The sequence below is a fragment of the Chlorocebus sabaeus genome, chromosome 20 (genome assembly GCF_047675955.1).
Source record: "Chlorocebus sabaeus isolate Y175 chromosome 20, mChlSab1.0.hap1, whole genome shotgun sequence".
Lineage (NCBI taxonomy): Eukaryota > Metazoa > Chordata > Mammalia > Primates > Cercopithecidae > Chlorocebus > Chlorocebus sabaeus.
In genome coordinates, this window is record NC_132923.1 from 80,266,561 (window position 1) to 80,291,317 (window position 24,757).

At 42.3% G+C, this 24,757-nt stretch overlaps 1 protein-coding gene across 1 annotated transcript in view; it reads left to right on the top strand.

Moving 5' to 3' along the window:
* Positions 1-24,757, top strand: part of PLPP3 (phospholipid phosphatase 3) — an 84,393-nt gene that overhangs the window by 30,062 nt on the left and 29,574 nt on the right. The window contains exons 2-3 of the mRNA XM_007978594.3: positions 11,607-11,764; positions 24,464-24,741. Coding sequence (XP_007976785.1) covers positions 11,607-11,764; positions 24,464-24,741 — 436 coding nt within the window. The remainder of the gene's footprint in view (positions 1-11,606; positions 11,765-24,463; positions 24,742-24,757) is intronic.

The window sequence follows — 24,757 nt, forward strand, 5'->3', positions numbered from 1 at the left end:
GTGGGTGGTTGTTCCCAGAGCATGCATCTTTAGTGGGGCAGAGACCACGTCTTATTAACTTCTGTAGCTCATAATTCTCCCAGTGAGGAGTTTCCCCCTTCAAAGGAGGAATTTTCTCCCTCATTTTCCTGCCACCCATTGCCATTTGGAAAACTCAGTGGGCCGTGGAGAAGCCTTAGATCTCTGGGAAAAGAAGTCTGAGTTGTACTTCAATTGGGTATTTTGTAATGCCGTTTACTCCCTGGATACTTCTAAAACGAAAATGTAGCCTGTAAGGACAGCACATAGAGAGGAAATCAACTACAAATTAAAAAGTGATTAGTGAGTGTTTAGGCAGAAGGTCAAAGGGATTAGTTTGGACTTCAAACTTTTCAGCTTTCAAGGTTTGTATTCAGTTACAAAATTACATCCCTGAATTATTTGTGCAGGTGGCAGCTGTCAGATTTGAAGAAAGTTTCTGTGTTTTACAAAAGGAACATTGACAGGACCGGGAATGGGGAGTGTGCTCTCAGGGTGAGGGTTGTCCTATCCACAGCACCCTGGAACGGCTCCAGTCTTGCTCAATGCAAGTGACAGTCCTCGTCTGAGCTGACACAGCCCTGACCAGGTTACCCCAACCACCTTAGTGAGGAAACCAGTCAAGCCAGTTGATTGGCATCACGTAAACATCTTGATAGTAGATTTTCAGGACCGGGAAGGAAGAGAACTAATCTTTGTTAAATTTACCTGCCTTCTGATATTTCATCCTCACAGCTTTTCAAAGTGGATATTGGCATCCTCTTTTTATAGTTGAGGCTCAGAGAATGAGGCAATTTGCTGAAGATCACATAGATCGTCAGTGGCAAAACTGGTTTCCAAACCCAGGTCTGAGTTGCTTTCTTGAGATCTGTGCTCTTCCTTACTTGGAGCTTTCTTTAGGGCAGAAATTCCCAAGAGGATCCCAGCAAATGGGGTAGGGGTGTGCTGAAATGGATCCCTTCGCCCTTGGGCAACTGGGCCGGGTAGGGCATGGCAGCTGAATCACTGAGCAGCAGTCTGCTCAGCTTGCCTAGGAGTGTCCTATAGAGTATTTTCTAATATTATCATTATGTGGAAAAGGCTGGAAACTGAAGGTAAGTGTCTTATTCTTAGCCGTCCGGCCTAACCACCCATCTGAGACTTGAAGCTGGTTAGGTTCCCTGTAAATAATTCCTCATGGAATTGTCTACTCTTTATTAGGGTATGGGATGTTGTGCTGTTTTGGGGGATTGCATTAAAAAACAGGATTTGGGATGTGGGAGACATTAGGTTAAAATTTAGAAAGTAGGGAGAAAACGGTCCACAAGTCCTAGAGTGTATTTGCTAGGGAGCCAGGTCTTCCAGATTTTGGTTTGTTTCCTGTACATTTATTCAATACACATTTGTTGAACTCTCACTATATGCCAGGAATCTTTCCTTGTTTCAGGGACACAGAGATGAATAACATAAACCCTTTTCTGAGGATCTTAGCTAGTGCAGGAGATCTATGGGACAGGAATAATTACAATGTTAGACAGTGGGAGCCCTCAACCTTCCCATCTATTAAATGAAAATAAATGACATTAAGATCTCTTACAGTTGTAAACTTTCATCAGGATATTACTGATATGTGCCTAACTCCATTTTAGTAAGATTTATGATGCCAACAAATATCTGATGGGCTTTAATTTTTAACTCCCTTCTCACCTTGCTTTTATTTTTTATTCTTTAGAATTAGTGGGCTTCTATCAGAAGATTGTTTTTGTTTTGATTTTAGATAGCTATTGCTTTTAAAAACACAACTCTCTGATATTCCCATTTAGTATCACATAGAGAGCTATGAGTTGGGTCCACTGTATCTTCTGAAGGGTAACCATGCAATTTATTAAGATAAGCTATTTACCTGACCAGTAAGGTAGGTGTTCATTTTGACCTAACCACCAGCCTCATGGAGTCAACTTGCTAAGGGCTTTCTAGTTCAGCAAGACTTTGTTTCAAATCCCTGTTCATTTTACTGTATGACCTTCGGCAAGTTACTTAGCTTCTAAGCCTCGGTTTCCCCATAACTAAAATGCAAAAATGAACTGCCTTGCCCTGACTTGACATGGTCTTTGGGTTTATAATTGAAAACATAGATAGGAGGCTCAGTCTTGGTTAAGATTAAGACATACACATAAATCCATACACACACATAACCATATACACATATATATACATGTCTAATGTGGCCATTACTTACTATGGGAGATGGTACGGAATCAAGAGTTATTTCTGTTTTCATAGGTTTATCCAAGAGTCATTAACCAAGGACTCTTACTCTCTACAGCAAGGATAAAGTCAAATGTTTACAAAGCCAGGCAATTAAACATGAATGACTAAAGTAGACCAGGTATAAGAAAATTGACAGCGCAAGCTCAATGAGAATGGCAACCCACAGGCAGCCTGCGTGTCAGGGAGACAGTGAGGAGTGGGTGGCTCCTGGAGGATGTGTATATGTTGCATGCAGGAAGGCAGCCGCTGTTATTACTGCCTGCATTACCACACACTTTAGAGCTGGTTTAAGAAGCTGGGAATCTGGATGTTAATCTGCCTGTTATTAAACGTTAACAACTAATTTAAAACATTTTAAACCCTGGGTGGGACAAACGGAACATCTCTACAGGCCAGATTTGGCCGTGGGCTGCCAGCTTGTGACCTTTGACCTAGATCATGGGCCATGTAGCTCGGTGGTGTACCTGGAGTGCCCGTGGATTGCTCACTAGGGTGATTTTGTTCTTGCAAGGCCTCCCATAATGCTCACCTCTTCGCTTTTGGCACTGCATCTGGCTCCAGTCTTGCCTTTTGACTATCTCGGACTTTGGCTATCCCTGGTGTCTGATGTCCTGCCAATCCACAGGTTGCTTATTCTGCCACATGGACGGGGTGTTTTGCGTACATCTGGGTAGCATGGCTTGGGTGGGAGTGCACATGCTGATGAATGAATGTTTAACTGCTGGAAAAATAAAAATAAATGTATTTTTCTCAACCTTATTATAGACTTGCCTCCCATACAGCTTCATGTGATCTTTTGAGAATATATGGCAGGGTTCCCACTGTGATATTTCTTCCCTATGTCAGGGTGCTGGCTCTTGCTAACCACTGTCGAAGCCCCATTTGTCTACCCAATCCCAAGAAGTCCCTGGAATTATAGGACTTCATGAGCATGCTTTTCCCTGGAGATTAGATTGCGTATGGGAAGTGGCTGGTGGACCCATGGCTACTTGCATGAGTTTCAGACAGAAATCTGGTCACATTTTACCCCCACATAAAAGCTTTTGGTGGCTCCCTGTCACATATAAGAGCAAGAACTAACATATTTTATAAACTACATCTTAGTCCTCCTAATCAACTCTTTACATTGGGAATTAATGTGCCAAGTCTTATTGTACAGTGATAAAAATAAAGTTCACAGAGTTAAGGTCGTACTGCAAGCATGACAGTTGATAGGAATGGAATATGAAATCTTGTCTGCCTGACTCCAAAGATCCTGATTAAATTGGAAAAAATAAAGAAGCAATTAATGCTGTTAGAGTGGGTTACATGGCTAAGTAAATCCTTTGTGGGTGAGATATTTAAGTCTTGAAGGATAAATAGGAGTTGTTTTAATTCAGATGTTAAAGACATTACTTCATGGAGTTGTTAGGAAGATCAAATGTGATGGTTTATGTAAGAACTCAGAAGTACTTTGCATGGATGGAACTATTGCTCTGTCTTAACTCTGGGCAGCCATGTTGCAAATGAACGCCTTTGGGTCATAAGGGAAGCTTATGAGGCAGAGAGAGTGGCTGGATCTGTATGGTTCCATCTTAAAATCTAAAGAGGAGCCTTGGTTTCTGCCCTTGTCCAAGGCCAACATACACTTTCAAGAGTTTCGTAGCTGACTTTCTAGGTTGCTAATATGTGCATAGACATAGTTCATGTGTACTTAGCAATAAAGGCTAACTGGTCCCATCTCTGAATGAATTCTAGAGTCAGACAGTTCTATTACATATCTTGTTTATGCCTCTTCTCCTCAGAGTGGATACTGAAACAAATTACAACCTCTCTGACCCTCGGTCTTTTGTCTATATCCTAATAATTAGTTTAGAAAATTGTTTTGAGAATTAAATGAATTGATGTATCCAAAGCTCCTGGCACATAGTAGGTGCCCAATAAATATATACTTACTGTCATCCCTATTTAAAGAGGGATCAAAAAGAACGAGGTCTTGGGAAGTGACACAGCTTTACCTGGGATAAAAGGATTATGAGTCCTGTTTGCTCTGGTAGTTGTGCTTCACTAGAAATAAAACACCTCATTTGTGAAATACATAATGATGACAAAAAGAGGTTTGGAGCTCTTTCAGTTAAAGATATGAACCATGAGTTGCTGGTCAGTTTGTTTTATTTGCAGATGAATGTAGCAACCCTTTAAAAATCCAACTGAAAGGGCCAAAACAACCAGAGCTGGGGGTTTTAAGGAGGCTGATGTTAATTATTTTTAAAAACAAAATGTTTTCACTGTAAGCACTTTCAAATAAGAAAGGACATCCAAAGTTCTTTTCAACACCCATGGTTAAACTAAAACAGGTTTCTCTTTGTCATGGAAGCTGAGACTTTCAGAAGGCAGGGAACTCAAAAGCACTGCAGCGTTTTACTCACCTTTGTTTTCCCCAGCACCTAACATGGTACCTAGTACTTAGGAAAGAGCCATCCTTGTGTGTTGAGTTGGACTAAAGACCTTGATTTGGGGTCAGGAAACCCGAGCACTAGGACTAGATCTACCACTGGTTTCTTCATTTCTACCACGCAGTTGCTTTTGGTTCCAACAGTCTTCTTTTTGTGGAGAAAGGGCCTGAACTTTCCAGTACTGAAGAATGAGCAATTGCCAAGGAAGACCTCCAGACCCAGAATATTGCGTGTTCACACCGGCCAACAGCAAGTGTTTTTCATGGCAGCCTGTTTCAAAGGTAGAAGAATGCCTTCATAGTAAACTTAGTTTTGTCTCATCTGGATTGTGTCCAGTCTAAAAATCTGGACAAATATCGTAAACCAAAGAAAGTTTGCACACTTCTAAGACCAGTAGCAATTAATTACTTTAAAAAGAAGTCCTGTCACTTACAAGCAATGTAAATATTTGTATTTTGAACCTCTAAGTAATAGTTGTGTTGACCATTCTGGCCTTAAGTGATTTAAAAAAATCAGTGAGTGATATTTTAACAGGGAATATGTTTATAAAGAAAGGGAGGGTCAGGTCATAGAGTAAGAAAATATGAACCAAAAGACAGACAGATGTGGGTTCGAAACCCAGTGACCGATTTACTCACTTGGGGACCTTGTACCAGTTATAAAACTTCTGGCCTCAGTTTTCTGTTGGGTATAAATGAAAATAATAACCCACAACGTTTCATAGCTATTGTGGATATTAAGTTAATTAATTCCTCAACTCTAAACTCCTTCAAGGTCCAGGGTCTCCAGTCTATATTTTGAATAGCTGGTCCAAATTGGGACCATTGCTAGCTCTGCCTTTTAGGTGGACTGATGAACATTTCTGATCCTCAGTTTTTCCTTTTGTAAGATGGGTAGAACAGTGCCTACTCATAACTCTATACTGTAGGTAAGATGTATAAACTTTTGGTCACAGAGTTCCTTTTTTTTTTTTTTTTTGAGACAAGGTCTGGCTCTATCACCCAGGCTGGAGTGCAGTGGCACAATCTTGGCTTACTGCAACCTCCGCCTTCTGGGCTCAAGTTATCCTCTTATCTCCTAAGTAGCTGGGACTACAGGCAGGTACCACCACACTCAGCTAAGTTTTGTATTTTTGGTAGAGACGGAGTTTCATCATGTTGCCAAGGCTGGTCTCAAACTTATGAGCTCAAGCAATGCAACTGCCTCAGCCTCCCAAAGGGCTAGGATTACAGAAATGAGCCACCGCAGCTGGCCTTGTCACAGAGTTCTAATAGCTGCCCGATTTGAGTAATTGTGCTATACCAGATGCCTACTTTTGTGCAACCAGTATTATTTTGTGGGTAGATGTGTAGGCTTTCTGCAGATGTTAGTTTAATTATTATTCTTGCAGATCCTGGACTTCATGTATTTTATAATGACTATAGATTGTTTCGAGTGGAAAATTGAACAACTCTGGAAAAGGACATGAAGGACTTGGTATGTAGGAGACATGAAAGTGCCTTCCTGGTGCTGTAATTTTGATCAGGCAAAAATGCAAAGATTCCTTCTTCACTCTTCCCCTCATTCTCTTCTTAGCCTCACCAAGGGCTTTCTGAAAAGCACTTTGTGAGAAGGAGACTGTGTTTAATTTTGTGCAAAGGTGAACTGTGGCTGCAGGGAGCAGGGCTCTGGGGCCAGGTCACTTGGGTAACGCTTCCCACATGAATTTATCAATGGGTGGGCCTCAAAACTTAGTCTGTGTTTTTTTACACTCCACCCCCAAACCACCCAACCTGCCCCAGTGTTAGTTTTTCAAAGCCAGAGAAGTTTCAAAGCCCTGAACCCAACACAGGGGCCTTTCTTCATGCTTTGATTTTATGCCCACTAAGTGTTTGTCAGTGAGTTCGTATTTCACCTCCTCTGCAACCTACACATCCCAAGAAATCCCCAGAGGTGTAAGAAGTTAATTGATCCTTGATTAAAGGAAGGAGAAATGCTTGAGTCTGGGTCTCGGTCTGCACTCACTAGATTTTTGTTTGTTTGTTTGTTTGTTTTTGGTCATGCTTTGCAAAAATTTTGTAATGCACCTTTTATTACAAATAAATTTAAATTCCAGGCTATTGCCTTCAGAGTTTGATGAAATTAGTTACCTAAGACATGTGTGATACACAGTGAAAGTTCAGTGAACTTGAGCCAGTGCCATTCCCTTGATTGTTCTGAACAGTGCCTTTTTCATGAGAGGCCATGAGATTTGCTGAGCTTCAGTTAATTTACTAATACTTATAGGTGCTTCCTTCTCTGAAGAGTGACTCACTTTATAGAAAGCACCCAAAATCAAGAGTCAGATCATTTGAAACCTGTTTAGCTCCATAACTTACTTGCAGAGTGACTGGTAAGTCACTTTAATCTCTTTGAACCTTAGGGTGGCTTAATGTATTAGTTTTTATGACTGTTTATCCTATTAGCCTTTGGACCACTTGAAGGTTGGAACTTAGCCTCTTTCATTTCAGTGGCCCAGTCAATGCCTAGACCATGATAGGCAGCCAGGTCTGTCAGTCTACAATAGTTTATGTGGGGACCCTCAAGACAGTTTGGGCACATAATAACTGTTTAGTAAATGTTACCTATTATTATCCTCTGTGCTGTTTTCCCCTTTCTTTCCTTCATTCCCTTCATCTCTTCTAGCTCTATAGCAAACTTTAAAATTGTATTTGTTTAATAGCCATCAGTTTTGTAACTGGCAGTATTGAAATCCCTAAACTGCACTGATTTGTGTGTGTGTGTGTGTGATTGTACTTAGCCTGTGGACTCTAGAAACCCCTCCTACTATATAAGAGTTAACTGAAGTCTCCCACCCTCTGTTGGACACCTTGAAAGACTCTAGTAAAATGGTCTTTGTGTCCTTTGTACTCTATGCATATGTCAATCATCACACTAGAAATAATTCAGTGTTCTTGCTTTTTTGACTGTCTTACAACACTGTGAACTCCTCCAGGGCAGGCACTATGATGTATTCACTTCCAGAATTCCAGTGTCTAGCACTGGGAAATTTCTCGAAGTGAAGTGATAAGGGACTATAGTGATTGGTAATAAAGATGGTGACGGTATTGGAAATAAAGATCGTTGGAGAAGAACAGCGTCTTCTCTGTGTCCTGGAAGGGCAAGGCACAGTGTTATATCTCTTAAGGACTAGTTGCCTAGTTGGGGGGATGTTTATGCTTTTCCCATCAACTGAAAGAAATCTGTGGTTACTCTCTCTTCCTGGATCAAAATTAAGATTTGACTGGCATCACCCTCAATAATACCACAAGTTTATAGGGGAGACAAAAAAAAAAAAAAAAGCCCATTGGGTTTTGTAAATGCCATCTCCATGCCTTTCAAGAAAATAAACAGAACATATTCAGCTCCAACTTCTTGTCTGTTTGTGGTCTTCATCCACATAATCAGAACTGGAAACCCTCCCCAAGCCATAGGCAAAGAAGGAGGAAAAAGGATTTGGACTGTTCTCAGTTTAAAAGTGGGCAAAGGACTGACCAGATTTTCTTCCCTTGCCTTCTCTGTGAGGCTTTCTTCCCTTCTCTTTTTAACATTCATTGAGTGTCCTCAGTGTGCCCTGGACTCTATGCTGACATTACTCAGTGCTATTGCCTTGACTTTCTTCTCAACTGATTTTGATGATATGTGTCTTCCCCTACTGGATTGTAAGCTTCTTGAGGGCAGGGTCTGGGTCATCTTTGTATTCCTTGTAACTTAATATATGTAGTTAAGACTCAATAAATGTTTGTTGAATGAATGAATGAATGGATGCTTTAATTTTTATATAATCCCAACCATGCTAAAGTTAGATTTCATTCTTCCCATTAAACAGATGAGAAAGGGAGTTTTGGAGATGTGAAATAACTTAAGTAGTAGGGAGCAGAGTCGAGATCATTAACCCAGTTCTGTCTAACTCCAAAACTCTTTTATATGTGTTTTATTGTCCATAGAAACATATGTTTTACAGGCCTATCATGTGAACTCTATTAAAAATAGAAGCTGGAGGCCTAAGAGTGGAGTGCAAATGTAGGGAACTTGGGGTCTGTTCCCTTCCTGAGTTTATTAGCAACACTTTGGCTCCTAGGCACCAGAACGACTGCAGCTCAACTTTTAAATCTCAATATGTAGAACTTTAAAAGCAGACTATTAATAATATCATACTGCTGGCTTCTCAGCTACTTTTCATAGCCAACTTGGTTGCATTTCAAAATGTTTAGGCAGTGGCACGAAGATGGTTCAGCACCATATGGTATCTCTCCCCGGCCCCTAAACCCTAAAGAGCATTTCTAAGCCAGAACATTGATCCACTGCCTTTCCCTGCCCCCTCTCCTCCATTGCAGAGACAAAGTTTTAAAACCTAATGGCTATTGCCTGTCAGGGCCCCTCTGTGTTTACTTTGAGAAGGTCAGGCACAATACTGTGGTGTGTTGCTGTTCTTTCTTTTCAAAGCACCAGTATGAATTTGATAAAGTAAATTGTTGTTCTAGCAGGAAGCAGTTAGGGGTCACAAAATAAATAGCCATAGAATTCAAATAAATCCAAAGAATAAAACCAAATAAATCCATGTGTGTATGCACAGTGATACATAAATACACTTTTTAGAAAGTGAGCATTTTTATCACTGCCGGTCTGAACCAAAGTAATTGAAAAATTGTGGAGTTCATGGTACTTTTTTTTTTAGAGGTGGTCTGGGACTTTAACCAACATGACATGAATTTAATTCTTTTTGAAAAACATGAAAAATGGGATTTTATCTTTTAAGCAACTGTTTATGTTGGGATTTTTCAGCTAATGAAATTCACATTTGGATGAAATCAATTTGCAAAGTTAAATTAGGGATTTCAGCATTTGGAGGTGGACTAAGAGATCCTGAATGAGCTCAGTTTTCTCTCTGAGTCTCGGTTCCCTCCACTTGAAGGTGGGTGATAGTGCTTAAATAATACTTCAGTGCAAAAATGGATATAAAGAACCCAACACATTGTGAGTGTGCATTCAATAGTGGCTGTATTCGCCACTATGTTTTGTTTTGTTTTTTACAGTCCAGAAGTCTTTTATTTATTTTATTTTTTCAACACCTACTATGCTATGAATTTATAGGGAATATGTTCCAGCAGCAGGCTCCTTCCCATTGGTTCTCACAAAGTGTGCTTCTCTCGGTAGAGCAGGCTGGCGCTTCAGTTGAACTCTTTGGCTTCTTTCTTTTTCTGATCATTTTCCTTCATGTTTTTTAGGAAGTGCTTGGAGTGCTTAATGTGCTCAGTAGGCACATTAATTCTCTTGGCAATAATCTTGCCCTTAACTTGTTTGTTTACAACAATGCCAATGGCATGCTAGGGAACGCTGCAGACTCTTCCAGTTTAGCCATGGTAACACTTGTGGGGCATTCTTTTTAGAACAGTACCCATTCCCTTAGATGTCTACAACATCGCCTTTATCATAGATTTTCATATACATGGCCAAAGAAACAACTCCATGTTTTCTAAAAGGCCTAGAGAACATCTGTTGGGTGCCTCTCCTCTTTCCCTTTGTGTTTGTCATTTTGGTGAATTACTGGAAGATGGCAGTTCCGGCTGAAAGGCCACCGTGTTTCTGGTAGTCTTCCCTAGTTCCAAGATTTGTAAAAGAGCTAGTCATTTTACTTTGCGAAGTGTCATTGGAGCTTGGTATTGCAGTTAGGTAGTTTGGGAGGAAGAGGTATTTTGGTCTAAGAGAATAGCATGAATCCTCAGTCTCTGTGTACTGGTTTCTTGGAGGCTTACTGAAGAGGAGCAGCAGAGCATGAAGCTGGAGAGATGTCCAGGTCATGGGAACCCCTAAAGTCATACTTAGAGGCTTTATTTCACCCTGTGTCGTGGGGCGCCGTTGAAGAGGCTTTAGCAAGGCTTTGACATGCTCATGGTCCAAGCCCTTCAGGAAGCAAACTGGTGGCTATCTGTAGAAGGGAATGGGGGCCATGAGCTTGATTAGGAGGCTCTTGTAGCATCCAAACGAGAGTTATCATGGGCCTTTGCTTTTTGAGTCAGGGTTTTGAGGGACTTTTCTTGGCAGGTGATGGAATCCATTTGTCATGACCTTTGAGAGAATAGTCTGAACTGGTCACTGATAACCAGCAGCAGCTGTAAGAGCCACTTGGTGCTCCTGGGTGCCCTGGGCCCTCTATCCAGGTCTGCAGGCAGCAGGGCCAAGCTCAGCTCTGCTCGCTCTTATTGGTAGTTCTTTGAACAGTGAAAGAAAAGCCTGGGAAAATGGCATTCATGAAGCAGCTACTTTGTGCCAGGCACTGTGCTAGAGGTTGTGTGTGCATTGATCTCCTTTAGTCATCACCACAGCTCATTTTACTGTTGGAAAAAACTGGGACTCAGGAAAATGGAGTGGGAACTAGAGGTCAAATCACTTAAGAAGTGGTGGATCTGGGGTTCACATCCAGATTTTTTGACTCCAAGGCCTTCACTACCCCAGGCAGCACAGTCTTAGTGAACTTCTCAAAGGGGAAGTGGTTAAGAGCTAAGAAATGAATGCCCTTGGAGGCATACATCGTTAGATTTGGGGCTATGTTAGTAAATGTTACGATTTGGGCTTTAATTTTAGCAGGGTATCGTAGAACTGTGGGAAAAGCTCTGCTCTGGCTCTTTCACTGCCTACCTCCAAGCTCCTGGGGAAGAGAAGAGGATAATGCCTCTCTCCTCATAGGGGTGTGGAAAGGAGGAACAGCGATGTGCATAGCAAAAGCTCTCTCTAGGCTGTAGATCTCTACAAATGGAAGGAAAGATTAGCACTCTCAGTGATATTTGGGATGGTCTTTGCTTGAGGTTCCTCTTTGGCACTGATGTTTTCCCCTTCCTTTTTTTTTCTCTCTCCTGGTATATGCTGTGGTTCCACCTGGACCAGCGGGCCTTCCTTTCCTTATCATTGAGACAAGCACCATCAAGCCTTACCACCGAGGGTTTTACTGCAATGATGAGAGCATCAAGTACCCACTGAAAACTGGTGAGACAATAAATGACGCTGTGCTCTGCGCCGTGGGGATCGTCATTGCCATCCTCGCGGTAAGTGTCCAGACTCTGCTGTGGTGGATCCTGTCTGACTTCTCCCTGTGTTGTCATATTACAGAATGTCTGAGCCAACAGAGATTTATACCAAGTAGAAGCCAACTTTCTCTGGCCTGTATTTAGCCAAGAATCAAGGTAGTTAATCCTAAGAACACTAAATGTAAAATAAGTGCCATCACCCCCATTATACAGATGTGAGAGTTAAGTGACATACTCAAGTCTACAGCTACAGAAAATTCGGGTTCAGCCTGTGCCCGGCTGATTTCAAAGAGACTTATAGTTTAGGAAGGCTAACCTGTCCAAATGAACTGCTCAAGGGGATAGGCAGTTAGCTTATCTTGCCTACTCTGGATCAAATGTAAGCTGCTGATGTTACGGGTACCACATTTCATGTAGTTTTCTTTTGACTTGCCTACTCTGGAGGTTGGTTGTAAACTTTGAGACCCCTCTTTGTTTTTTAATAACATCGTAAACCAGGCACACAATCAACAGCTTGAATTTGGGGAGGGGGAAGGGAGGCTAGTAGAATTCTTTCCAGCCTTTAAAAGAAAAACAGTTCGTTTGGCAACTGTAGTAGTTTCTTAAAGGTGGACTAAGGATCTTTGTGTTCAAAAACTGGAAAATGAAAGGTCTAGTTTTCCCATGTGCTCCAAATTGACAGTTGTGGGTTTCAGTTTCTAGGAAGAATGGCTTTCCCTGAAAAAGGTGTTTGTCAGGGAAGGCAAATAATTGCACAGTATCATGTACTGAGGTTTGAACAGGTGTTTTTGAAAGTTAGAGGATCAGTTAATTGAACACTTCAAAGGAGCCCACTATACCCAAGAGTGTGGTGAGATAAGAAAAGCACAGGGACAGGAATGTCACATGCTCGTCACTCTCTGTGGCATTATTCCCAGCTTGCCTAGTGGGCTGCTCCCAGGCACAGGACAGTGGAAAGAGACACTCCTCAGAGCCTCTCCTAGCTATGTGAATTAGGTGGATCTTTGATTTCTTTAACCCTCAATTTCCTCATCTGTAAAACGAGATTGCTGTTTGGATTCCCTCAAGGGGATCGCTGTAAGAATCAAATGAATGCCATAAGACCTGGAATTGCACTTTACAGCAGTGGGCTCACTGGAACGTTCAAAGTCTTTTAGTTGGGAATGGTTCTGGTTTTCTCACCCGGCCCCAGGATGGGCAAAGGAAAATGCTAAAGTAGCTTCTTTAGAGTTCATGTGTCTCCTCCCATCTTCCCCAAGCAGAGCTTCAGGTCAGCAGCTCTTCGCTTGCTGCTTGCCAAGGCCTGTCCCTTTCTCCTTAAGGGATGTCACCTTTTCTTAGAAAAAATGTGCTTTTGAGAGCTTTACTGTGGCTTGCCCTTTCCTTGTGTCATGTTGATATTTTAATTACAATGTTTCCTGACCTCCTAGGTTTTCTTGAAACAGTCATGTGCTGTGGCCTCATTATACAATGAGCAGCAGCATTGCTTCCCCAACCCATATAATGGCAGCAAAATGGATTAGATAGTGCTTTCCTATAGTTCCAGAGAAACATAAGCCAAGAAATTACTACAATAATTGTTATCTCTTGTCCAGTGCAGCTGTATATGGGAGATACACTTGAACGATGTGGATGCATTTCACCGTTGAAGAAACCCCAAGAGCTAGGTATTCTTGTGGTTTTCAGTTTAGCACAAGGTTAAAGGCACATGCCCTGGTTCAGACCTGAACCCATCTGCTGTGGACCATGTGGCAAATTAACTTTAGGGCGCCCTGCCTCGGAAATACATCTGTTACATGGAGATACTATGTCTACTTACTAAGGTTTTGAGAAATAAATGAGCTAATGTATATAAAGTAATTCAGTGCTTGGCACATACGGTATGCCCAGTAAATGTTAACTATCTTTATTCTAAATGAGTAAACAGAGTCAAAAAATGGTGAAGTGACAGCCAAACATTATATCTGGCAAAAATATAGTAAGGAGGCCGGGCGCGGTGGCTCAAGCCTGTAATCCCAGCACTTTGGGAGGCGGAGATGGGTGGATCACGAGGTCAGATCGAGACCATCCTGGCTAACACGGTGAAACCCCGTCTCTACTAAAAAAATACAAAAAACTAGCCTGGCGTGGTGGTGGGTGCCTGTAGCCCCAGCTACTTGGGAGGCTGAGGCAGGAGAATAGCGTGAACCCGGGTGGCAGAGCTTGCAGTGAGCTGAGATCCGGCCACTGCACTCCAGCCTGGGCGACAGAGCGAGACTCCATCTCAAAAAAAAAAAAAAAAAAAAAGTAAGGAAAGGAACCCCAGCCTTAGCTACACATCCCCCACTCTTTTCTTATAGTGATTTAATTAGAACCCAGGTCTCTTGACTCTCACTCCTCTTTGCAATAGGACTTTCTTACCTCTTGGTCCAATGGCTGCAGCACTTTAGCTGGAGGCACATGTGAGTTGGGGGGTCCTAATGAAGCCTACTAGCCTGCTTACCTGTCATAACTATCAAGGGTACTCACAGAAAAAGGTAAAAGCAAAGACCTCAGAGGCGGAGGGAATAATTCACTTTTGTATCCTCAGTTCTGGAAAAGCTCTAGAGTTTAAATTTAACAACAACAACGATGCTGATGACACAGTTCCCACTTTCCCAGCTGGCCCCATCCAGAACCCAGTTCTGATTAGAGGGCAGGAGTGACAGTCGTGGAGGCTGGAGGGGCCCAGAGCTGGAAATTGAACCATCATCCTGCTGCTTGCTGTCCTGAGCCTTCTGCTGAATGTCAGGTTTGTTTAAAACAGCAAGAGAGGACTTGACTGATTTGGATGCCCCTGCTCCCATTTGGATGGTCTCCACAACAAAGGAATGGAATGGCAGTGGAGGAGACCAGTGTGGTTTAGAGATGCAAATCATCAGGCGTTATGGAGAAAGCAGACACCTTTCAATGGCAGGAGATATGGAAAAACCTAGTCATGTTGACCTCTTTTTCAGATGTATCTCAGATTCTGGAATTATAGCATAATAGGAATTCCTTCCAAATCCACAAAGCAATGGTTCCTATCCCTGCCTTGCAAAGGCTTAATGACTCTAGCAGCAGTAGGACTAGGAGCAAACAGTAAAATATCATCTCCTATCTCTCAGTTTTGTCTTGCACTGTATTACAAAGAGTATCATGGGCAAAGATTTTAAATGGGAAGAAATGCTAAGTATTCATTTTAAATATACATGGGCTCAGTGCTTGCCTCGCTCAGACCCTAAAAGGGGTTTATACAGAGTCTTAATATCTGATAATTGATGTATGGTTGAGTCATAGATGAATCCCCTTTCTCCCTAGCCATAAAAATGCTACCCCACTTGAATCTGACTTCTGTAATAATATTCCTAACTAGAGAAAAAGTCAGACTTAGGCATCATCTGACTTAGGTTCATGTCCCAACTTCTGTGCTTACTCATTCTGTGACTTGTCCTTCAACCTGAGGAGAGCCATTGAACCCCTTGGAGCTATACTTTGCTTCTCTATAAATTGGTCACAATAGTTCACCAATGCTATAGGCTTGTTTTGGTTGTCAAATCATGTGATATTATGTGTGTGATAAGTGAGAATCATCCTTCATATTTCTGTAGTGTTGTACAGTTTACAGCATGGCTTTTATGTGCACGCTCTTCTTTGCGCCTGATAGTAATCCTGGGAAGTTGATTCTTACAGCTAAGTCAACCGGGGCTCAAGGATATTGAGTCTCTCATAACTAAGTAGTAGCATGGCCAGACCAGGAGTCCTCTGATTCCTGCTGCTGTCTTCTGCAGCCTACCCTCCTTCCACAAGTACTTATCAAGTGCCTATAATGTGTCAGGTGCTGGGGACACAGTGGTGAACCTCAGCCCAACCAGCTGCATGTTGTCTCTGGTCATGAAACTCAGCAGCTACCCCATCTCGAACAGCAAATAACACCTTTAATACATACTGTCATAGGCCGAGCGCAGTGGCTCATGCCTGTAATCCCAGCACTCTGGGAGGCCAAGGTAGGTGGATCACTTGAAGTCAGGAGTCTGAGACCAGTCTGGTCAACATGGTGAAACTCGGTCTCTACTAAAAGTTTAAAAATTAGCTGGGCTTCATGGCACGTGCCTGTAGTTCCAGCTGCTTGGGAAGCTGAGGCAGGAGAATTGCTTGAATCCAGGAGGTGGATGTTGCAGTGAGCGGAGATCGTGCCACTGCACTCCAGCTTGGGTGACAGGGCGAGACTCCGTATCCAAAAAAAAAAAGCTACATAATAGGTTGCTGGAAGACAGGGGCCAGGTCTTTTCCTCTGGGCACATGGTAAGTACTTAATAAACACCAGGCAGACATTTCTCCAGGAAGCATTCCTTAGCTGTCTCCTCTCTACCTTCCAAAGGTCACAGAGAACCCTGGGCTTACCTCTGTGGCTGCAGTCACTGTGCTGATTCTCATGTCTGTTTACTTGTCTATTTCTTGGCTATCCTGTTAGCTGCATGGGGGAGCGACAGATCTGATTTGATTTGGTATTGCTAGTGTAAGACGTAGACCTTGGTGCTCAATATATGCTTGTGAAAAATCACGGAAGAAGTCATAAACTGGGGGCAGAAAATCAAAAGCATTAGGTCAAAAGATATCAGAGGATTCACGGAGCAGGGAAAAATGTCCTGTTTTCTTCCTTAAAATCTCAACTATGCTCCAGGAGGCACATGGGAACACACTCTGTACCACATGCAAATTTCTTGCTGGACAGACAAGAAGAAGAAGAGCTTAGTACCTGCAAGACTTGTTTATTCAGTATCAGGCTTCAGTTTGCCCACATCTGGACTTCATTAGTTCCTCCCCACCCCTCCATCTCCCTTTATCTGCAAGAGCCCTGCCAAGAAAACAAGGTTCCCCAACATTGCCTCCTCATTAAAGGCTAGTCGAATTTTCAACTCTGAAAAATGTGCAGTTGTGCTGGCCCAGTGGTGCGTTAGTGGGAGACCCAGTCCCCCAGTTTACAATCCTCTACATCTGTGCAATTATCAAGACCACCAACAGAGAGAGGCCACATTAATCCTTCAACTGTGTTGTCCCCTGATCAGATGGCTACGGAGTTCTTCTGAGACCTTCTTATCCCTGGGGGAACAGTGGGAGGGGGCATCTATTTGTGATTTAACGAACACAGGCATGGAGATTGCACTAAATTTTCATTTGTTCCCTTTCTCCACCACCCGCACTCACTCTCATGTCCTGGAAGAAGTGAGAACAGCAGCAATTCTTCCTTAGTTAGGTACAGCTCTTAGGGATTCGTGACTATTTGAAAAACTAATACAAAGGTGATGATATTGTCCATTTGAAGTGATAATGCTTAGGAGGCAGAGAAATACTTTCTGTGAGGGGCAGTGTGTGTTGGGGATGGGGTGGAGAATCAGATAACATTTATGAGCTATTTAATGGACCGGAAACTCATGTCTTATCTTAAATCCTCTTCAACAGCTGTGTGAGGTTGCTATTATTTACCGCATTTGACAAATGAGGGAGGACACTGAGGCTTATAAGGGTGAGTGACTAGCCCGAGGTTACTCTGCTTAGTGAATGGGGGAACACGAATTAAAACCTAAGTCTGTTTGGCTTTCAAGCCTAAGTGCTTTAACAGATGCTAATGACGGCCCACTCTGGTCAGTGCTAAGTAGAGTGCTCTTTATTTAGTTAGCTATAAAAGCTTTTAGTTACTGGGCTTGGAGAGCTAAATGTATGGAGGAAGATAAAACATCTAGAACGCTGGGCAGATGACTGCCTAAGATTGACAGTGCGCATCAATGGTTTGTAGAGATGGTGATCACTTGTTGTGTGTAGGTAGGTACAGGGTGATACCTCCCTTATAACAAGCAGGCTTTGTGATAGGCACCTTGGCCTATAAGCTGATGTGTAAAATACACATCTTGCCTTTGGATCTTACAGTTTAAAGGGAATTCAAGGCAAGTACGAGACTGACTATAGGATTAGACCCTCAAGGAAAGGAAAGAATTAGTCTGAAAATAAGAAGAGAGTCAGGGCAGTGCATGGCGGTGGCTGCTAGGGAGGGGAGAGCTTCAAGGACAAAACATGTCAAATGCTGCAGATGTCTGGGGTCTAAATAAAGTGCTATGGGAGTTCAGAGGAAGAGCACTTAAGGCTAACACTTATGCCAAGACTTCATCATCATCATCAGCATTCACCGAGCACTTGTCCCATATAATTTTCACCACAACCCTGCTTCTGATACTGTCATCATCTTCATTTTTAGAGATGAGGAAACTGAGACTTAGAGAGAGCTCAATTGTACAAGACTCAAGTCAAAGAGCCAAACTCTAGCCCAGGACACTAGTTGGCACTTGAGCTCTACTTTAAGGCATAAGTGGGATTTTCGTCAGAGAACCTGACCTGGGCAGAAGGCGTTAAGAGAATTCAAAACAATGAAGTGTTTTCAGGGAATGTAGAGCAGACCTGTTTGGCTGAATGAATGGAATATAAGGAAGTAGACAAGGTTACAGTAGAAAAAGAAGATTGTAGCAAGATTGTGAAGATCCTTGAATGCTGAGGAATTTTTACTCTGGCTAATTGGCTAGAGGTTGATGAGAGTATTTTAAGTGAGCTTGGTCAATTTTCTAATCAAGGTAAGGATGAGGCCTGAACCACAGTGGTGGCCATGCAAGGGGAATAGAGAGAAAAAGATAGATGCAAGAGACCTTGCAAAAGCCAGATGGACAAAGGGATGAGAGAGAGGAAGGAGTCTAAGATTGCACATCTTTGTCAGTCATATGCGTGGTGGCACCTTGAGCAGAAATAGAGGGAAGAGAAGTGAAATTTGGGACAGGGGTGGGAATGGGTGTGACTTTAGACTTGGTTAATTTGAAATGCTAATAACATCTCTAGTTGGGAAGAGTTAGCAGAAGATTGGAATTGGGCCAATTAGGGGAAAAGGGTAGGCTGAAGCTAGAGAGAGAGAGAGAGAGAGATGGCCTTTTGAAGGTCATCTTCACAGAGCTAATCATTGAAGCTATTGAAGCAGCTGAGATCACAGCAGAACGCCAGGAACAAAGTCCTAGGGAAGACCCACATTTATTTAGAAGTAGTAACAAAAGCATGCTGGTGTGCTATTAAGGAAGCCTAGGATATTCAAGGTAAAGAAAAAGAGTAAGAGGTTTCAGTAGGCAATGCTGCAGAAAGAACAGCCAGGAGATTCTTGCCTGGACTGGCAGAGTTGGGCAGTCAGGAGGCCCATGACTCTGAGTCCCTGACTTTTGGGAAAATAATGATGCTTTATGCCTCAGACTCTCTTCTTCATGAGACTTGTGGGCACACGGCAGCCACTGCTAATTTCAACCATAAATAGCTTCTGTAGCCCCTCTCTGGCCTCTTTGCTGTCTTTATTCTAGATATTGGAGTTCTGACTTACCCATAAAACCCAGAAATTACACTGGTATCTTTGGACAGATCTCTGTCTTCATTACCTTTCCCAGACAGTGAGGCACTGATCTGAAAAAGGCTGAAGATGGTAACCAAGTGACAGAAGAATCAGAGAATAAATTTCTAATCAACTATTTCTAGTTACTTGAGATGCCTCACTTTATTGCACTAGATGGAGCAGTCAGCTCCAGAGAAAATACAGCCATACATCTGTCTCCATCCTTAGAAACAGGACCCAGATACATTATATTTTTCCTTTCCTTTGGGACTGAGAACTAAAGTGAGAAATGTGATTCTCCCTTCATGATTCTCCATCATCAATGGTTTGTTGAATTAATCTTTTCTGGGCAAAAGAAGTTCGTCAATTCATGTAACCGAGATGTAAAAGAACAACTTGACCCTCTGTGGCTATGAGGAACTTAGAGGTGCCGGTGCCTTTCAAGATGGCAGGCACTTACTGGGCGTTCTGTGAACATCTGTCTCTCTGGAGACCTACATGCTACCGCCTAGTAGGACTTCTAAGAGAAGGCCAACTCGATGTCATTGGGATCAGCACAGGAATTAGAATGAGGAAGTCCCAGCTTCAGTGATGGTCTTCCTGCTGTCTCATTTTTATCAAGAGTGATTCACTGCCCTCTCTGGCCTTCATCATACTCATTTATATAAGTGTTGGTAATAATTTAGTAATTCATATGGTGTTGTGAGAAGCAAACAGTATAGTGGATGTGAAAGTAATTTGTAAGCTGTAAAGTACTAAGCAAATATTATTAAAGCAGATCAGAGTATAGGAAAGTTTGTCCTTCAGACTCAGCAGTGGAAGATGAGTTCTCAGTCTCTGAAAGAGAGATTGTTAGGCTGCTGTGCAAAGATATTACTTTTCTTGGGATAATTTATAAATAGAGTGGAATGTTAAAAATAACACAAAACAGTAGAGTAGGGTTGTCCCTTCTGCTCTGGGTTTAGACTTTGCTTCTGTCTTGATCTGCTGAAAAAGACATACTAGATGAAATGATCAGAAGCAATGTCATCCGCACACACATTTTCTGGTCCTACCCTGGAGGGGTGGTACTTCCAAACTCTTCAGTTAGGTATGGTATCGTCCAAGGAGCTCTTGGAAGAGATATTCTCTACAAAACATGTTTTTTATTTGTTTGTTTGTTTGTTGTCTTCTCCAATGGAGGGAATAAAAAAGTTAACTTTTGTAGGGCTCTCCTGCTACGTGCCAGGTGATTGACATATCACCTTATCTAATTCCCTGGCAGTCCTGCCGGGTAGATATTATTAACCTTACTTTATCGATGAGGACACCTAAGCGCAGAGAGGTCAAGTCACATGCCTAAGGTCATAGACAAGATTCAGATAGGTTTTTCTGGCTACAACGTTGTTGCTTCTTTCACCACCTCACGCACTATCATTTCCCAAAAGTCTATCCTAATTTTTCTTCGTATTTCCTCTCCGTAACAGTTAAATATTTGTAAATATGTGGGCAGTTGAGCTCTTTTTCACCAGAGAAGACAGGAAGAGGAGCTGTCTTGCAGTTGGAGCCAACCTCTCTCCAAACTGCAGCCCTTCGCAGGCAAGGACTGATCCCTTTCTGTCCCCTTGTAGCTTAATTGCAATGCTTTCCCATTTTATTAGTTTCCAGATTCTGTGCCAAGTGCTTTAAAAGGCAGGTAGGGGAGAATTCTCTGCTTGCCTGGCAGCCTGCCATCACCCCCAGAATCTGTTGCTTGCTGTTTCAGAAAGGGATCAACATTGAAGGCATTTTTCTCAGCAGTGAAATTTACATATCAGAACCTTGCTGACTGAGGCAGAAATGAGGGCTCTGGGGACAGGAGTCTGGGAGTGGGGACACAGTCTTTGTAGGGGGAGGGGGAGGGAAGAGCTTATTTTATTACCCAGGAATAAAAACATTGTGAGTAATGAATAAAGTCCGAAAGCAGTAAATCTGGGACTCCAGAGTTAGGTGTGTAACGTGTCGGAGAACAATTTAAGCCTTCGCCTCGTCTGTGGAGGTGAGGTATTCAGGCTGCCTTTCACAGCCCAAATTTCATTAAATAGACTTTTAAGGGTTAGGATTACAAGAAGCCAAGTCCGGCTGGTTCATAATGATGATTTATGGCTGTGTTGTCGACTCCCCGACCCTTCTATACAAGGGGATAGAGAAAATACATAATTTGTTGCTCATTCACTCTAAAATCTGTCAAGGCTGCCCCAGAAGCCATGTGGTCCTGGAGTCATGTGTCTGCTAAATGGCTTCAGCCTGACCCTCTCCTTAAAAATCTGCAATTGCTCTCCTACGGTGGAAATTGGTTTTAATAACAATAGAAATAATAAAATTATCTCAATGTAGCCTGCTGTGGGTCTTTGAGCTTAAGTCAGAATACCTGGGCTCTACTCTTAACTCCGTCACTTACTGGTCTCAAATCCTTCAGAAAAGTCACTGTCTCCCAGAGCCTTAGTATCTCCATCCGTAGAATGGAATATCTTCTTCGCAGAGAAGATTAAATGAAACTACAGTACAAAATAAATGTAAGAGATGGCTGCTGTTAACATTTTTATTAAGAATTTGAGGTACTTCAAAATGTTCTTTTCATCTGCTTGTCTTCCCATGAGTGAAGGAAACATTTTACTTTGCAATTTACTATCTTAAGACTATGGCACTAAAAAGGGAAGTTTTAGAGATGGGACATTAGAGCTGAAAAGAATCCCTGAATTGTAGTCAAACCCTGTCTCCCTGAAAGTGACTGGAGCACAAAGGTGACTCATCTGAGATTAATCAGTAAATTCATGCAAGAGATGCTAATTTGTAGTGGAAACTCACATGTTCTTTCTCAGCATCAAACAGGAAATTGTGTTGACTGATCCTCAGGCCACACCTGCTTAGAAACAGTTCCTTAATCTGTAGCAGTGGCTGGTTCAGAGAACCAGGGAGCAATCTGAGGTCAGGGATGTTGCCTGGGGCCTTAGTTCTGCTCCCTGCTTCTGGTGTCATCTCTGAGCAAGTAACTTTCCTCTGCTATTGCTTATTACCTGTGCTTGGTTGGCAGGCTAGTGGTGGATGGTGAACATAGCCCAGGGGAGTTGAGAATAAATGTCATTGCAGTTATGAAGTCATCAATCAGTCTAGCACCCTCATTTTACAAATGCAGAAACCAATTTATCCCAATTTCACTAAACAAGTAGGGACTTGAACCTTGGCTACTGGACTCCTAGTTCAGTGCTCTTCCTGCTGCATAAAAAATCTCGTATGATTTATAAGTAAGGAAGAATAAAAAAGAGTAAGAGAACACGATTGTGGTAATAAACATCTGGAACTTGTTTGCCTGTGAGGTTACATAGGGTAAATGTATAAACAGGTTCAAAAGGGGAATTAGATCATGAATGGTAGGAAAGAATGCTGGGCAGGGAGTCAGTGCACCTGGGTTTAATCTTTAGATGGGCGCTCATTTGGACCTAAGTTTCTTCTAAATATAATGGTCCCTTTCATTAATGACTTGCCATGCTTCTCGGAGTTTAATCTCTGCAACGTGTTATCAAAGCATTCTTGGTAATGTTGAGGGGATCCTTCCAATTTTGTAATAAGGCAACTTTGAGGACTACCGTCCTGCTCTCTTTCATTCATTTGTTCCTTCAACTGACAGTCTTTGAGCATCTATGCAGGATCACATACTAGTTTTACTCTCTCAGGAAACGGCTATGCCAAGATGCTGGCTAAAGTGGCCTTTGACTATGTTCCTCTAATACAGAATTGTACTCAATATGATCTGGGAAAATGAAATGTAGCTCTTATATATAAAGCATTTATAAACACAGAGTCACTGTGTCAATGTTGGCAGTGATAGTAGCTGTTCTCGCTGCTGCACCTGTTTGTCCCTGGGCCCAGCTGGTGTTTCCTTCCTATGTGGTCGTCCTTCCCCAGACTTTGGAGCCCTTGAGGATCTTGATCAGACCTCGTGCTTTGATGCTTTCCTCCACTGTAAAAGAATATTGGGAGCCTTTGCAAAGGAGTGTCCAGATATGCCAGACTATTGCTTCCCTTGTGGTTGTGCACATGCCCTCTTCCCTCTGAAAGGGCAAGTGTAGCTCATCATCCTGCCCTGGGAGGAAGTGTGAAGGGACTCTTGTGGTGAGTGATGAGTTGACCATCACTGTCTCTGGGCTGTGGTTACAAGCAGGAAGTGCCCATGGCTGGGCTGCGGAGTTAAGACAAAGGCAGCAGGGTGTGTGGTTGTACACATCATAGGCATTTACCTTACAGAACATCAGCTGTCCCCCATCCTTAATGTAAATGATGTTACTATATCTATCTTGAGCGTCAGGATTTCATGACATAAAGAATCTAAAAGCAATGTCTGGCATATAATAGGTAATCTGTAATTGGTGGATTGTTTTCAGTAGTGATAAATCTCTAAGCATCATATCATAGATACAGTGTGAAAATCAAGAATGATTTGAGAAGGGTCTTCAGGATTAGAGAAGACCGCACAGGCTGACTGGAGGAAATTCACAAACACTGAAGGGCATCGTACTTCAAGTTTCTTAGTTTTTAGACTGGTATTCTATTCATCATACTCTGCTTCTAAAAAGTAAAAGCATCATTCTCTATGGTCTAGGTCATTTCCCATTCATGTTATCCTATTTGAACCAACAGCTGCAAAGGTGAGCAGCCTCCTTTTATGCAGCGGGAGGCCGAAGCTTGGAGGGCATAGATTATTGCTGAAGGATACCAGATTGGTGGTAGAGTCTGGATTCCCCAGGACTTAACCATGGTATATCCACCTTTTCATACAGAAACTCTCACCATGGCCAATGTCAACACGAGGCTGAGGCCCTTACTAGAGTCAGGTCATTGTCTGTGATCCTTTACCCCAAATCCCAGAATCCCGAGATTTGCTCAGACCCTGTGATATCATAGCTACCCTTAACCTTGTCCTTGATTCTTCATTTAGTATTTCTTTTCTATAGTTAAGTTCTTACCTCTTCCTTAAAAAAAAAAAAAAAAAAAAATCTATATATATATATAGATATACACACACACATATATATGCGTATAAATATATTTGTATATTTTTGTTGTTACAAAGGTATTACATAGTCATGTAGGGCTTAAAACACCCAACTCTATTAGCGCTTTGATCTTTCCTTCTGTGCATATTTGTGTCTGTATATTTCATAAATAGAAAATTAGGACACTCCTGTGCAAATATTGAATATTCTCTTATGTTGTTAAATATCCTTTACAGCATCAATGTTAATGATGAATCTTGATACCGCCTAATTCCCCTATTGGATTCCTTTTAGATCATCACGGGGGAATTCTACCGGATCTATTACCTGAAGAAGTCGCGGTCGACGATTCAGAACCCCTACGTGGCGGCACTCTATAAGCAAGTGGGCTGCTTCCTCTTTGGCTGTGCCATCAGCCAGTCTTTCACAGACATTGCCAAAGTGTCCATAGGGCGCCTGCGTCCTCACTTCCTGAGTGTCTGCAACCCTGATTTCAGCCAGATCAACTGCTCTGAAGGCTACATTCAGAACTACAGATGCAGAGGTGATGATAGCAAAGTCCAGGAAGCCAGGTGAGACACCACCTCC